The sequence below is a fragment of the Eutrigla gurnardus genome, assembly GCF_963514095.1.
Source record: "Eutrigla gurnardus genome assembly, chromosome: 19".
Taxonomy (NCBI): domain Eukaryota; kingdom Metazoa; phylum Chordata; class Actinopteri; order Perciformes; family Triglidae; genus Eutrigla; species Eutrigla gurnardus.
Genome location: NC_139930.1, coordinates 7,163,424 through 7,178,318, shown reverse-complemented (window position 1 = coordinate 7,178,318; position 14,895 = coordinate 7,163,424). Strand labels below are relative to the sequence as shown.

At 43.4% G+C, this 14,895-nt stretch overlaps 1 protein-coding gene across 2 annotated transcripts in view; it reads left to right on the top strand.

Annotated features, from left to right (window-relative positions):
* Positions 1-308: 308 nt before the first annotated feature.
* Positions 309-14,895, top strand: part of LOC311029753 (leucine-rich repeat transmembrane neuronal protein 4) — a 106,955-nt gene continuing 92,368 nt past the window's right edge. Inside the window, exons 1-2 of one of the 2 annotated variants that reach the window (XR_014598911.1) lie at positions 309-573; positions 8,271-9,895. Coding sequence is in view for 1 of the 2 variants with exons in the window: in XM_084035074.1 (XP_083891200.1) it covers positions 570-573; positions 8,271-9,832 (1,566 nt within the window). In the remaining variant the exon portion in view is untranslated. The remainder of the gene's footprint in view (positions 574-8,270; positions 9,896-14,895) is intronic. The other variant, XM_084035074.1, reaches the window with a different exon arrangement.

Here is a 14,895-nt window from a genome sequence, read left to right as displayed (position 1 = left end):
CACTTGGGAGAGGAATCTAACGGCTGCTGGACTCTTTTTTGGAAAACGACGTCTTGTCTTCCCCCCCCCCCCCCCCCTCACAATTCCACCCTATTTGTGAAGTTTCGGGAGAGGATTTTCCCGGATTCTCCATGTGAGACTGACATGAATCACTTGGATGTGGTTTCGCTACTGTCTGTCTTTACTGCGGTACTCTTTTTGGCTGTAACTTGAAAGAAAAAAAAAAGAAAAAAGGAAACGACTCTCCCAGCGCGAAGACATGGATCGGGAGTTTTGAAACCGGATCTCTCTCTTTTTTGGTTGTTTTTTACCCTTCTAATCCGGCGTTGGAATTAAATGACATTCGCCCCGCTTCAGCTGCGCCGTTATACATGCAGAACTAAACCGGATAGCACATCCAGGTCCGGGAGAGTAAAGGGCAGGTGCGCTTTGGAGTCGGCGGCTGCGCGGAGAGACCGGGCTAGTGGATTAGGACGGTACCTGTCCGTGGAGAGCGCGTCATGCGGACTCGGATGTCGCGCACTAGAAGCCATTAAAACCTGTAGGCTGGAGCTGACAGATACGCGGATATGGGTAAGTTCTGTTTATGTCACCGTCTTCGAGATAGCGCGTGTTGTTATCCAAATAGATATGCAGAGAGATATAGTCTCCTGTTGTCCTCCTTTTCTCAGAATACACCACGGGACGCAGCGTATCTTCCGATCGGGTTGAATCAGATGTTTGCATCAAGAAAAATGGTCGTCGTTTCAAAATGCGTCGTTCTAGTGTCTGATAAGGGTTTTGGCGTCTTTTGTGAAGTGGTTCGGGGAGATTGGAGGATGTGGTTGAAGCCTCTGCTGTAGCCTATTATTCGCAGAGCTGCAATGTGTTTTTTTTTCTCTCCCCCCCCCCCCCCGTTTCTTGGCGGTATCCGATTATTATAGCGCCTGCACTTATTTAACGATGTGCGCGTAAAGATTTGCTCCAAATAAAACCACGAGCAAATCAACCCGTTACGCCTCAGTGAGGTCTATCCTTTTTTTCTCTCTCTTTTCTTCTTGACTAGTTAGACTGGCTGGCTCATTGACATGGACCGAAATGCTAATCACGGTAAATGTTGGAAGCCAGTCAACTTTATAAAGCGTGGCCCTGCATAATCATTGATTGGACTTGGACGCACGAACCTCGCTGTCCAGTTTCAACCCGGTGCTGACGCCCCCCCCCCCAAAAAAAAGAAGAAAAAAACTCTTGTGGGCTCGTGCAGGTTTTGCTTAGAAGACTGATTCTCATTCAAGAAAGCCGTCGTATTCTGCACCTGCTATCAAGAAGGACTCTCCAAATCCAGCATAAATCTGTGTCCATGTATCAATACTCTACATCTCCCTCCCTCTCTCTCTCTCTGTGCTGTGTGTGTGTGTGTGTGAATACCACACTGTTTCACTAATGCATGATGGTATTTCTCTGCCTGTGCGCGTGCATGTGCATTCCCCATTTTATTCACAGTTATGTTTCTAATGAGAATTACCAGTGTTGCCCCGTTCTGTCTCCCTTAAGCGTGTGCACAGTTGCACACTAATAGCCCGCCACCCTCAGTGCCTCCCGTTACACTCTGTCCCTCTCTTGGTATTTAACTGTTTAGCTGTTCGGTATTAAGGCATGCCTTCTCCCCTGCATTAGGTTGCGCATCTCCTCTTGTACAATGACAACAAATGAACCTCGCAACCTTGTAAAAACTCGGCTCGCTCTCCATCTTTTGCATTCTTTTTTTTGGTCAGCTATCGTTGTCTGGGGTATCCTAATCTCCTCAGCCATCCTTAACTGGTTTACAGATGGCCAAGTTCACTGCTTGCTGTGCTGTGCCATTAATTGCGAGGCCGCATGATATATCGACCCTCGGTGGGTTACTGCACCACATCAATACAAGCTACAACAGCACGGAAAGCCATACAGTACAGGCCGGAGGAGCCCGCCCGTAATTTATGTGGGCTGAAAAGCGAACCATATATTGTTAATCATAGAACTCTAGTTTATGGGCTGGTTAATTAATTAAATATCAGAGCATGTCAGAAAAAAAACCCAAAAAAACAACGATTTTGACTCATGTGCACACACGGGCCTCCGGACACATTTAAGTCCAAACTGCAACTTTTGTCGAGCGTGCAGCTTCATGCTGTTGCCCGCAATTATTCCATGATTATGTGTCGCTGTGGTCTCAGTCATCCTTACTGCGATGCTCTTTATTAGCAGCATGCAATGCACTTATGTTTCATGGACCATATCATTAGAGATCTGCTTTGTAGAAAGGGAACAGTCGGGTGGGGATGGTAAAGGAAGCCACAGCCAGAGATGCAGTCGCATAGCTTTAAGATGAACTGGGAGACCTAAATGACATTCCCCCACGCTGGCTGCGTAATTCCAAATTAAATAGATGCAAACCTCCTTTGTTCATATTAAAATCAGTGTGGTGTTGGCTCGTCCGTGTACGCAGCAGCTCAGTATTGCAGGCAACAGATGACCTTGTGCTGGACCGACGGCATCCAACAGGTATTGTTTTTGAAATGTCAGGGTGAAGCAGGTTAAGGTAGGGGTTCAACAGGCCCTCTTGGGGCAATATCACAGCATTTGTTGTTTGAAAGAACATTTGCTTATTTGAAAGAAGAATCAATGGCTTGTGAAGCACTCTGGGATGCAGCATTTATTACCTGCACCATCCAGGTTTGTAGGGGCTGCAAGTAGTACACACAGTACACCTCGGTAAGGTTCACCAGTAGCACTTAGTATGTGTTCTAATATAAAATAAAACATCTCTTTGAAGAAAATCTTCTCACTCTCAATATCTAAAATTCAAATGTCTTTCTGCTTTCAGAGTCATGCTTTTAGTGTTTGTTCGGTCTGCATTTTCAGGGCTGTGTTGCCCAGTAACACGATACCATCACTCGGGATTCATGGGGGCAACTTGACCAGGATGCGGTTCTTTGATTGCATATCTAGGTTGACATGGTAGAAGAAACAAAGCACAACCTTTACAGTGACATATGCATTTCAAACTTAATTTGTATTGAGCCCTTCATTCAGGGAAGTTTCTCTTAGAAATAATGATGAACAGGGGAACATCTGCCTCCTGGTTTGGGTTCAGCATATGATGAGGCTTTAAACTAATCAAACCCCTAATCTTTCTGTAAACAAACAATTCTAACCAGGCAGAAACCTCCAATCCTGACGAATGAAGCCAATACAGAAGTGACTTAAACTTGTTTTATTTCTAATGACCAGGAGGAGGCGACTCCTCTGGTTGCAAAACAATTGATTAGAAGTCTTTGAGAAAAGTATCCTACTTCTGATTTGATTTATTACCTCAGTAAATATTGTAAACAAAAGTTTATGGTCTCAATTGAAGTCTTTTCCGACACAGCATGATGTTCATTTAGTAAATGATGGTCCATTTAGAGTCAAATAGACCATTAACCAGGGTACGCTTTACGCCGTGGCTACCTTGGGACTGACAGGTTCCTAATAAGATGCTGTCTGATCTGGGGGTTGTCAGTGTTTTAGAACTTTGTAAGTGTATACAATATTTATACATTAAACTGCACCTGTGTTGTATTTGACATTATTATATTTACTATCACAATCCAAATCATATTCATAAACATATTCATAACGTTTTGGTGAGCACGCACATGGAGAACGGAGATGCGGGGTGTCAGATCCATAGACAAGAGATGCTAAACTGGTTTGTAATTAAGGATTTCAAATTGACTCATCACTGGTGCTGATTAATGCACTGTGGGCTTGAGATTATTTTATATATATATCATATTCGTTATGAAAGTCCTGGGCTGGAGCCAATCCCAGCTGACTAGTTGTGATAGTAAGAACAGATAAAATCACTTTCATTTTGGCATAGGAATGATAATTACCAATATACTGTCTGGCACAAACCTAGATTTCACAACTTTGGCTGATGGGGCAATGTGTTGCGTTGCCACAGTAACCATAATGAAACGAGGCCTATTGTGGTGAGCACAGAGCAGAGTTCTAATGGTGCGACGGACTTACTCCGCTCCAGTACAGTGTAGAGTGAAGGCTGATTGGTCGTGTGTGTGGTGGTGTGTGTGCATGTGCAGTATTCACGAGAATACTCCCTGCAGTGCTTTTTTCTACATTCTACCTAATCAGTGCTACGAATACAAGACGGGCACACCAGGACACAATGTTTTCCGAGCACTGGTAGAATGGGCCTAACTTGGCAGGCCATGCTATCATCTCAAAGATAATAGGAGACTAATAGGATGGCTTAGGCTGGTCTGGGGACGTCCTTCCCGATGTGTTCGGCTCCTGTCCAGCCTTTATGTGCAGTCAAGGCTAAGGCTGGTAGCAGTTTTGTCAATGACAGCCGCCGGATAGCAATGGGCCACTTGTGTGCACTCAAAGAGCACCGGTTAGCGAGTCCATTTGCCAAGTTATTAAGCTACATTTGGTTTTATTTTAGGTCAGCAGTAAAGTGCACTTGCACTCTCTGTGTGTTAAGGTTGAGAGGCAGAAAAACAGCTATCTTCTAGTGCTGAGGACAGCGGGGCTGTCGGCTACTTAACTAAGCATTACGCGCATGCCTTTGGACAAACTTTAGCTTCGACCTGTCCATTCATATTAGATTCCGGCACATAACTGCAGAGGGTGACAAATAAAAAAGATGAGAGTCACAGGTCTGTACGGTGAGGCGAAAAAAGAAAGCAAGACAAATGTTCATCCTCTGAAAGCGTGCACAGTCGAAGGGCGAAAATGGAAAATCAACCAGGGAAGGGGAAGAGCTGAGGCACTGGTTTCAGTTACATGCATAAAGAGTAGACTTCACATGCTAACAACAGCCTGATGTCTGCAGGGTTCAATGACGTGTATAACTACCATGCATCTTCAATAGGACGGAAAATGAAATGAAGGAGGAATTTTCCATTTAAATAGATACAACATAAGAACAGTAATTGCGAGAGTTAGCTCAGGTTAGAGGTAATAGAGACACGAGCCCTGCGAGTGACAACTCAGAGGGCGACGTGTGCTCCTTTGTGAATAAGATTAGAGAAGTGGTAGGGAAGGAGATGGCTTACAATGGCATTAGCGAAGAGAGCGCTCATTAAACCACATAGAGTGTCAGTAAGGCGGGGAGAGGTGCCTTGCAAGACAGGCTCAATCTGAAAGAGATGGCAGAGTCACTTCGAATGAAGCAGGCCTATTATGCACATGGGAAATAAAAGCAATATGGGGTCTGCTTCTACAACCTCCTGGGACGCACCAGTCAAACACATATTTTTTTTTAGAAAGTATGCATTCATGTTTAACAGCCCACACATTCTGTTCCCCAGTCGATTAACATCGCTTTAAATGCACATGGAACATTACACATGGGCATTGTTCTATATCGATATTCTTCTGCTCATTCTACCTTTTTGCCTGCGAGGCATGCAGTCGTCATCGGCAAATTAGTTACATTTAGAAACCTGAGAGACCAAACTAATTGGCACACTCAGACACCCCACGTCTTGTGATCCCAGACAACATTAATGCAAAAGCATAACAATTGCGGGATCCAAGATGAAGCAGCACGATTGATCTATCTGCTGGTGTAATCAATAGCCAGCACAACACATCTGTACAGTTCCCTGGTTCTTTCCATCTGTAGGGAATGATGAAAGATGCCTCTGAAAACAAGCAGGAAGTGTCTCTCTCAGTTAAACACACAAAACACACACATACAACACCCATATGGGATCGGCAGATGCTTGGCATGGAGCGAAATGGCTATGTTAGATAGCATATGCTCTATGATGCCTTTCAGCCACTGTGTGTCAGGGAATCATTTATGACAAATCCTGCAAAGATTACCGAAAACCACTTGAAAATTGAAATCTTGATTGTTGCCTCAACTGCGCCAGTTTTAGCCCGTCGCCAAAGTAACACGTCTCATACAACACATTCAGGTTGGCGCCTGCCAACACAACGTGCATTTGTAAGCTAATTAAAGCATGGACTACTTTTATCATGACTTATTAATCCTGCGTCACAGTGATTATGGTAATAAAGTTCACACTTGATGGTATTGCCTTGAGAAACACACAAGTAGTGAATCCCCCCCCCCCCCCCCACACACACACACACTACCTCAAGGGGAAATCAATGTATCTTAATGACACATCATTAGTGGCTCTGCAAAGGGGAACTATTTTAATGGAAACAACTCTGTCTCACCTCAGAACAAGGAGTGATATCACAGAAAGCTACTGACCACTGTTCCTCACTTTTCACTCACACTCACACAATTAGCCCACAGACACACTTTGGCATCCAGCTAGTTGTTTTCTGTGGCAGAGATGAGTTGTGTAATTCGACCGGGTTCATACCGATTTTTCATCTGAACCTGTAGAGAGCTGAATCGATGATTCATGCTGAACCTGTGCTGCTTTGGTTTGGTTATACATGAAATGGCTGGAGTTTGAATTGAAAGCACCTCCGGGATTGTATACAGAACGGGCAGCTCTTGAATGTTAATTTGCTCTGTATGCCCTGCCTTTCATGACTTATCTGCTTCTGCCATTGGTGCGATGATGGATTATGGGATGACTGAATACAAATACAGATAAAGTTATGACTGAGCAAACTGCAAGTTGCTTTGCTTCAACAGTGCTTGTCAGTGTTTGTTCACTGTAAACACGCAACACAAATGACATCAATCGCCAACAGCTAAGACCTTGTCATTTGTGTAATGAGTCCACACGATGTTATTTGTGATTAAAATATGACTTTGATTTGTCCCACTTAATAACCGCAGAGACGTGTCAATTGATCAAAGTGAGTGGTATTAATCAGTACATAAAAGCTGTTGCCTCTTTAAAATAAATCAATAAAAGCTTGCAGTCGATTCTAATTTACACGTGAGTCTCAAGAGTTTTAAGTTATTTATAAAATCATATTGATGAGGTCATGAACCTGCAAGAAATGTGTGTGGAAAAAAATAAGCAATGCACTTCGGTGGTGATGAGTCACATTATTCATAAGATGTTTTCTTGAACTTTTGTCAGACTTGAATCGAACAGTGATTTGTGCAACTCTTCCTTCCTGCTATAACCTACATAGAAGCTGCACCGTGAAGCTCGATCTATAGCTGCAGACACTGTAGGCTGGAAGACATCAGTTTCAATGTCTTTCTGTAAAGCACATACTCCTCAATTGTAAGATGTAATAGGACTGGACATATATCAATAGTGATGTTGTAGGCATGATGAACATGGGTCAGTGTAAGGGGAAGTGTTAACAATGTAGGTGACAGCCTTGGACATTGCTGTGACATTTGAGTGAAAATAGGGTGTTTCCAAGGGATGGAAAAATCTCAACCAGCAAACAGAACATGAAGGGTAACATACATGATGGATGACCAGACAAAACAAAGGGGTAACACAAAGACCAACTTAATTACAAATAAAAGGGAAATATCAGAACGACTATCCTATCAATCAACCTAAACAATACTAATATAGGTTAAAATCTCTAAACAAATCCCAATCTCCGCCATTATGTCGCCCCACTTGGTACAATCTGATGTACATCTTTTGTTTTGCATCCTGACATGGTTTCCCTCCAACAGCAGCATCCAGCAACTCCACCATCATCACTAGAAACTCAAAAACAAAGAACCTAAGGCCTAAGTTATCCAAATACAAACTAAATTGACTGTAGAGAAGTGAACTGAATGTACACACTACAAATATGAACTAATACACTTTAAACAACACCAAATAAATGATGGTGTATGAAGCATAATTTATATAATTGCTCATTTATGTGAAATACTCATACGGTAAAAAGGTCAACAAAATCTCTGAGGTGAAAATGAACTATTTAGTGCAGCCATCACATCTATCCTCCCCCTTCAGATGCGCACATCATTACAATGAATTTAATCTAAAATATTATATCATTACTTAATGATAAAAGGAAAACATTAAAATGTAGAAGCACGCATGATGCTGCATTTGGTTGTACATTAAACTGCAAAGGTTGCATGGCCTCATGTTTTTGGGACCATTTAGTCTGGTCTGGGTGTATATCAATATATCCACATATTATCTTGAGAAACAGACAATAGATCAATTCACACTCATACTAAACACAAGGAAATCACTGTTTGTTTACTAAGTGAAAATTATTAATGCTTGATTTGTTTTTGTTTTTTCATAATAAATTAAACTGCTTAACTTTTTTCTTCTTTACCATTTCCCCTCCCCCTCTTCTCCCTATAGGCTCTGCTCTGCGGCGTCGCTGGCTAGTGGTCCAACTCCTGATGCAGGTGTGGCTAGCGGCAAATCCATCTTTGAGTGAGCGCCCGTGCCCCAAGAGCTGTCGCTGTGATGGAAAAATTGTCTACTGTGAGTCAAGCGCCTTTCGCGATGTCCCCAAGAACCTCTCAGGAGGCTGTGAGGGCCTGTCTTTACGGTACAACAGCCTCGCCAGTCTTCGCGCTGGCCAGTTTGTAGGCCTCAACCACCTCATCTGGCTCTACTTGGACCACAATTACATTGCTTCTGTTGATGGAATGGCCTTTCAGGGGGTCCGCAGGCTCAAAGAGTTGATCCTGAGTTCCAACAAGATTACATCGCTCCACAACACCACATTCCACCCCGTCCCCAATTTGCGGAATCTGGACCTGTCATACAACAAACTGCAAGCCTTGCAGCCTGGGCAGTTCCAGGGCCTGCGAAAGCTTCTCAGCCTTCACATACGCTCAAATTCTCTAAAAACCGTCCCAGTGCGTCTATTCCAAGATTGCAGAAATTTGGAGTTCCTGGATCTGGGTTACAACCGCCTGCGCAGTATCACTCGGAATGCATTTTCAGGCCTAGTCAAGCTCACTGAACTGCATCTGGAGCATAACCAGTTCTCAAAGATCAATTTCTCCCACTTTCCTCGCCTCTACAATCTGCGAGCACTTTACCTGCAGTGGAATCGCATTCGCTCAATGAACCAGGGCCTAACCTGGACCTGGGCCTCCATCCAGAAACTGGATTTGTCTGGAAACGATCTGATGGAAGTAGATGCTGTCGTTTACCAATGCCTACCCAACCTGCAGACCCTAAATCTGGACTCCAACAAGCTGACCAATGTCTCCCAGGAGGTGGTTGATGCCTGGATCTCTTTGACTACTATTAGCTTAGCTGGGAATGTATGGGATTGTGGCCCTGCTATCTGTCCTCTGGTGGCCTGGCTAAGAAACTTCAGAGGGGCAAAAGAGACCACAATGATCTGCGCCTCCCCCAAGAAAGCCCAGGGTGAGAAAGTGATGGATGCTGTCGAAGCTTTTGGTGTTTGTCAATCAAACCCAGCAACAACGCTCACTGTGAGTATTCCAGCAACCCCATCCAGATTCCCTGAGCAGACTGAACGCCAACCAGCCATTCTGGCTTTTCCTACTGGTTCTGGAAAGAGAGGAGAGGGATCTATCAGGGGCCCCACATTGTCAGCTGTTACCCCACCTGTGGCACTTCCCCCAGAGCAAGACTTGGAGCCTGTGTCCTTCCATAAGATTGTGGCCGGAAGCGTTGCCCTTTTTCTATCCGTTGCGATGATCCTGTTGGTGATCTACGTGTCTTGGAAGCGCTATCCTAGCAGTGTCAAGCAGCTGCAGGAGCATTCGGCAGCAGCCCGCAAACGCCGCAAGAAAGCTAGAGAGACGGAGCGCACCCTGAGCTCTCCACTGCAGGAGTACTATGTGGACTACAAGCCCACCAACTCTGAGGCCATGGATGTGCTTGTGAATGGAACCGGGCCCTGCACCTATACCATCTCCGGCTCCCGAGAATGCGAGGTATGACCCACACCACCGCCACTCCTCCTAAACAAAACTCTGTCCACAGCGAGACGACCAGAGGTAATTATTTACTCTGCTTTGATAGATGTAAAACCTGCTACTTGATTACCTTAGCCTCACACAGACAGTTGGGTAAACGCTGTGCACCCACGTATCTTTTTATAAATGATTTTAGCCTGTCTTTGTAAATAACAACATATCTGTTGTTTTTAGATGGGTGTTTGTATATTCTCTTAAACATTAATCTCTGCTTAGTTTGTTTTACCGCACAAGGCGTAACGACAGACGGATAAATGAGACTGATTGCACATAATCTTGCCTAAGCTATGCAGATTGTGATGAGACATTTGCGCTTGTTTAGGCACGTGTTTGCTCTCATTGTGTGTTTGCTCCACTGCTATTCAGTCTTTGATGAGCAGTATTGTATAAAGAACAATAGCTGAATGGTGGTAGATTCATTTCTGAAGTCAGGATGTGAATGCTACAAGATACTTTTTTCATATAATACAACTTCCCTGTAGCCGATGACTTTTCTTGACAAAGCTATGACTTGAGGAAATACTGAATGTCCGTAGTGCCCCAATAGCACATCTTTTCTGACATTCATTCCTTTCCACACTGACTTGCAGAAGGCACTCACCGACTTTATTGATTAGTTACAGAAACTGAAATGCATACTTTCATTGGCCGTCCACACAACACAAAGATATGAAAAAGAAGGCACATTTCTTGACACTCACACACACACAGAAAGCAAAAGGGTTTGATAGTCCCGAAAGGAGTGGGAAATCCTTTGAAATGTTTTGTACACAGGCAAGTGAATTTCTTCTAAAAGGTATTTGCAGACTCCAGCATTGTGGGAATACTTTTGCTTTCAGCAGCTTTTTTGTGAACCTGACTTGCTTGGTGAAACCTCTTTTATTCTACTGCTGTGTTTTCCAAGCTATAGCTAACCAAAGCTTCCATAGGAATTTATTTATTATCGCTGATTAACTGGCCGAGTTGTAACAGAGGGCCTACGGAAGGGCTAAATCCTCCAGGATTATCAGGTAGCCCACCATCTGAAGCTGTAACCCAAGTGGCATAAGACATATTTCGGTTAAGCTCTCTCTATATTTTCACATTACCAGCCCACTCATACTCAGTCTAGTTCCTAGATTTTCTCTGCATATCCGTGGCATGGATTTCTGGCAGGTTCTCTCTGGAGGAATGACTATAAAATGCAGAGGTTTCAACAGCGAGGTGGAGGAGGACGACTCAGCGCTCCACGTTCTTTTTCAATTCTGTTACTGACCGTCTGGCTTTCCTGGAGGCAGGTCACCTAGTAATATGTAATACCTGCTGGTTGGTCGCACTGGTTTTACTGTAAAGAGGGACCACAAATCACAGCAGCTATTTTGTTGTTGTTTCCTGTGCCCATATGCTCTGAATGCCTCCTGTCAGCCTACAGTGCTGCTTTATGTGTAGTGTGATTTTTAAAAATGTAAAATGCAATAGGAGGATCCAGTTAATTTTCAACCGCTGTGCTTCATTCACAGCACAGCATGATCTTAAGTCAGCAATATGCATAGAATGCATCAATTTTAGATTTTATCCGTAAAAATATAGCATAATCCAGTACGAGAACTTTACAAATAGGACTCAAAAATATGATTGGACATAATATACATGACTAGCCAATTTGCTCTCATTTGGAAAGTGCACAGCAGGAGATAGCTGCCCACAGGAACCACATCTATATTAAAACAAAAAAAAAATACAAAAACAATAATAATAGTAAATGAACAATTATTTATTTTTGATATTCATTTTTAGAGTTAGTTGTAATTATAGGCAAATGATTATAATACATATTTGAAAATAGCAGTTAATATGGACTCGTGTTCAGTTTTAGTTGCCATCAATCAATTATTTTTCTGTATTTTTTTTTTATGTGTTTCAGGGAACCTGAACAATAATAATACTTTATGTTACCATTGTTTGGTGGAGAACTGTTATTGCCAACAGTTATATAATATTACACAAACAAGTGAAGGCTATTGCACCGAGGATCAGGAGGCATTAGCTGCAATGGGGAGGAGGGGATACTGTCATGCTAGGTGAAGGCAAACAAAAGAATGTGCATTGGTTTCCTTCCAGTACGTCACATTACAAGGGATGAAATGGCTGATTGTCATTCCCAGGCACTCATTTTCATTCCCGATGCCCCATTCCAATTGGATCAGACAATTTTCACACTCATATAGCACGGTCCAGGCCCTGGAGGAGGCAGCATCTATCAAAGGTGTCCCCCCAGTCCCGCTACTTGCCCCCATACTGCTTCCACTCCAAGGGACCCCACACAAAATACCTTGCAGCTTCTCCATCAATGTTAGCTAGAAGGCGGCCTGCCATTTACCACCGAAACCATCCCGTCTATTTAGCCTTTTATCTTGACTTGATTGAACTTGGCAATTAAACTGACTCTTTTATCTTTCATCTGTGAACCAAATAAAGAGGAATTAACCCATACTAATAGGAGCAAGGGCCAAATCAGCTTTACAGAGCCAGCAGGTTATAACAATTCAGGGGAAAAAAAATATTTGTGATTCATTGTGAGTTTTTGTTTTATTATTTACAGCAAAAATAGGAATAGATCAAGGGATTTAATGAAAGTAATAAAAGGAGAGAGTGAATGAAGTGTGCCACTGTCGAAACCACAGTACTCAATTAGAAAGAAATACACTGCCAACACTGTAAGGCTCCCAATAGAAAGTTTACAATTATGCATACAAAGGTTAATTAACACATCAATTACATGATCTTTCGGCAGGTTCACCAATTCTGATTCTCCTCCCTGTATAAGGTATAAGCTGTTACCTTAACACATATGTAATCCTAAAAAGGTGAGGTGTGTTTATTACACACAGTTTGGTATTGGGGGGAAAATACTGACATTAGTTTATCATCTATTCTAAAAGGTGTGTGGTTCGCTTTCACGGGCTGCTTTTGTTGTTTTCCATTCTTTTTATTTAAAAGCTGACTCGGCCCTCCCTCCCCTGCTTTCTGCAATCTGCTAATTAGTACACCTGTAGGGCATTGTTACTGTCAACACTGTGGCTTGTCGGCCTCCGGTCTCTTACACAACCTGGACAGCTACAGCCATATAATGAAGCCATATTGTGTGAAAAGCAATCTGTGTGTGAACATGTGGAGCAAAAGCAAGTGAATGCCCCCGTCTTTGCCAGCACTCTCCTCCATTTTGTTTTTCTTATATCCTTGAAAATGCCTTCTCTCCAGCCTTATCTATCCCTCCGTCTCATCCCAAAACATTGTAGAAGGGAGACAGGAACTATCAGTCAGCAGTCCGCAAACTCCTGAGTTCACCTCAGAATGTGCTGCTGTCTTGTTTCTACATTTCGCTCTCGCGCCGGCATAAATCACTCGACAGAAGGCGGCGGCGGCGGCACCACCTGCTGCACTCTCCCCGCCGCGTAGCGTCGCTGCGTCTCCTCGGGCTCTAAGTCGCGCCGGCTCAGGTCTGTTCATCTCCTCTCGAGTGGGAATTGCTTATTGCATCCTCCTGTGTCACTCATGCCATTTCTTTCATTTGGATTTCCCTGCCATCGCTATAACTCACCACGGGCCTCTTCACATGATTGTGCTTTATCAGCCCCCGGGTCCATGCTGACACGGATGTGGCGTCTGGCAGCCTTTCTACTGAATTGCCTGAAGATGGGTCCGATCCTCATTTTCCGACGTCACTTCAACCTTTCCATAGAGAGGATCATTTCATCCCCATCTTCTTTTGATATATTTCCTTCCCATCTGTGTTCTTGATAGGGCCGATGGATTTGACCTGATCTTGAGTCCGTGCCACTCATGTCACCTTTTCATGTATCAGAACATCACTGTCTGTCCTTGTTCTTCTTCTTCTAACTCATAGTGTAACCTGGCCACACACCACATTAACGCCTTTATTTTTCTTCGTCTTTCATTTTGTAGTATTTGTATGTGTCTGGCAACATTTGACCTCTACCACCATCCATCCAGGTCCCCTCATTTGTCGTATCCTGTTCCTTCCTTTAATGTTCCGCCTGTTCTGACAACTACCCGGTAGTCTTACCCACTAAATCACTCCCTACACCTTAGTCTACCTAACTCATTGTGAAAACTCCTGAAACTCATTTCTGCCAGCAGGACTACTCTGTGCCCTTTTGACTCTTCTTCCTCAGATCTGCCTTTGTTACCACTGCTGACCTTTTCCAAACTACAATCTCACCCACTTATAATGTCACGCTGCGTATAGCTGTCTTTGAAATAATTAATGTTTGGGTTTTTTTTTTTTTTGGGGGGGGGGGGGGGGGGGGGGGGGGGGATCCTGACATCTGATTCTAGAAACCTAGACAAATAATATGACACCTACTTGTACTGACTGTGCTGCCCTTTAACCAACTTTCTGAATAAGTTTGTACAGAGCACAATGCTGAGGTTGCTCTTACTGCAGTCTCAACATTCTTTACACCTAACTGCAGTGTCCTTACATCTGCTTGTTTCACTCATCAGGGCCGGTTTGATTAATTCTTTAATAAGGCATCAGTCAATCACATTGTGTGGAACAGACATATTCAAAACATTGAACAACAACCTTGAAAAAGGCAGGGCAGACCTGATGCAGGCCTGATCCCCTCCCTGGTTCTTAACTTTCACAATTAAAGTCCTAGACATACACAGTTCGTAACGGTTTACCGCAGAGAACTCAAATCCCTCAGAGCACTTTGATAAAAGAGAACTCAATCAAATAGCTTCCAATAGCTTAGGCTACACAACAATTTACCTCAGACAGACTGCCAGATGCTGCTCTGCATCAATAGTATCCTGGTAGTTGGTCCTCTGCCTGTGCAAAATCTATTCAAAAGAGTTGCATTTCCAATGGAAAGTGTTTACAGCACTGCCTGTATGAATAGTTTGTTATATATTTACAGTTGTATTAATATTGATATGGCCCTTTTAATGTTGTTAATTCATCACACTCCCAGTATGTAATGGCCCTCACGGGGATGTCCCTCAAACAGAAAAAA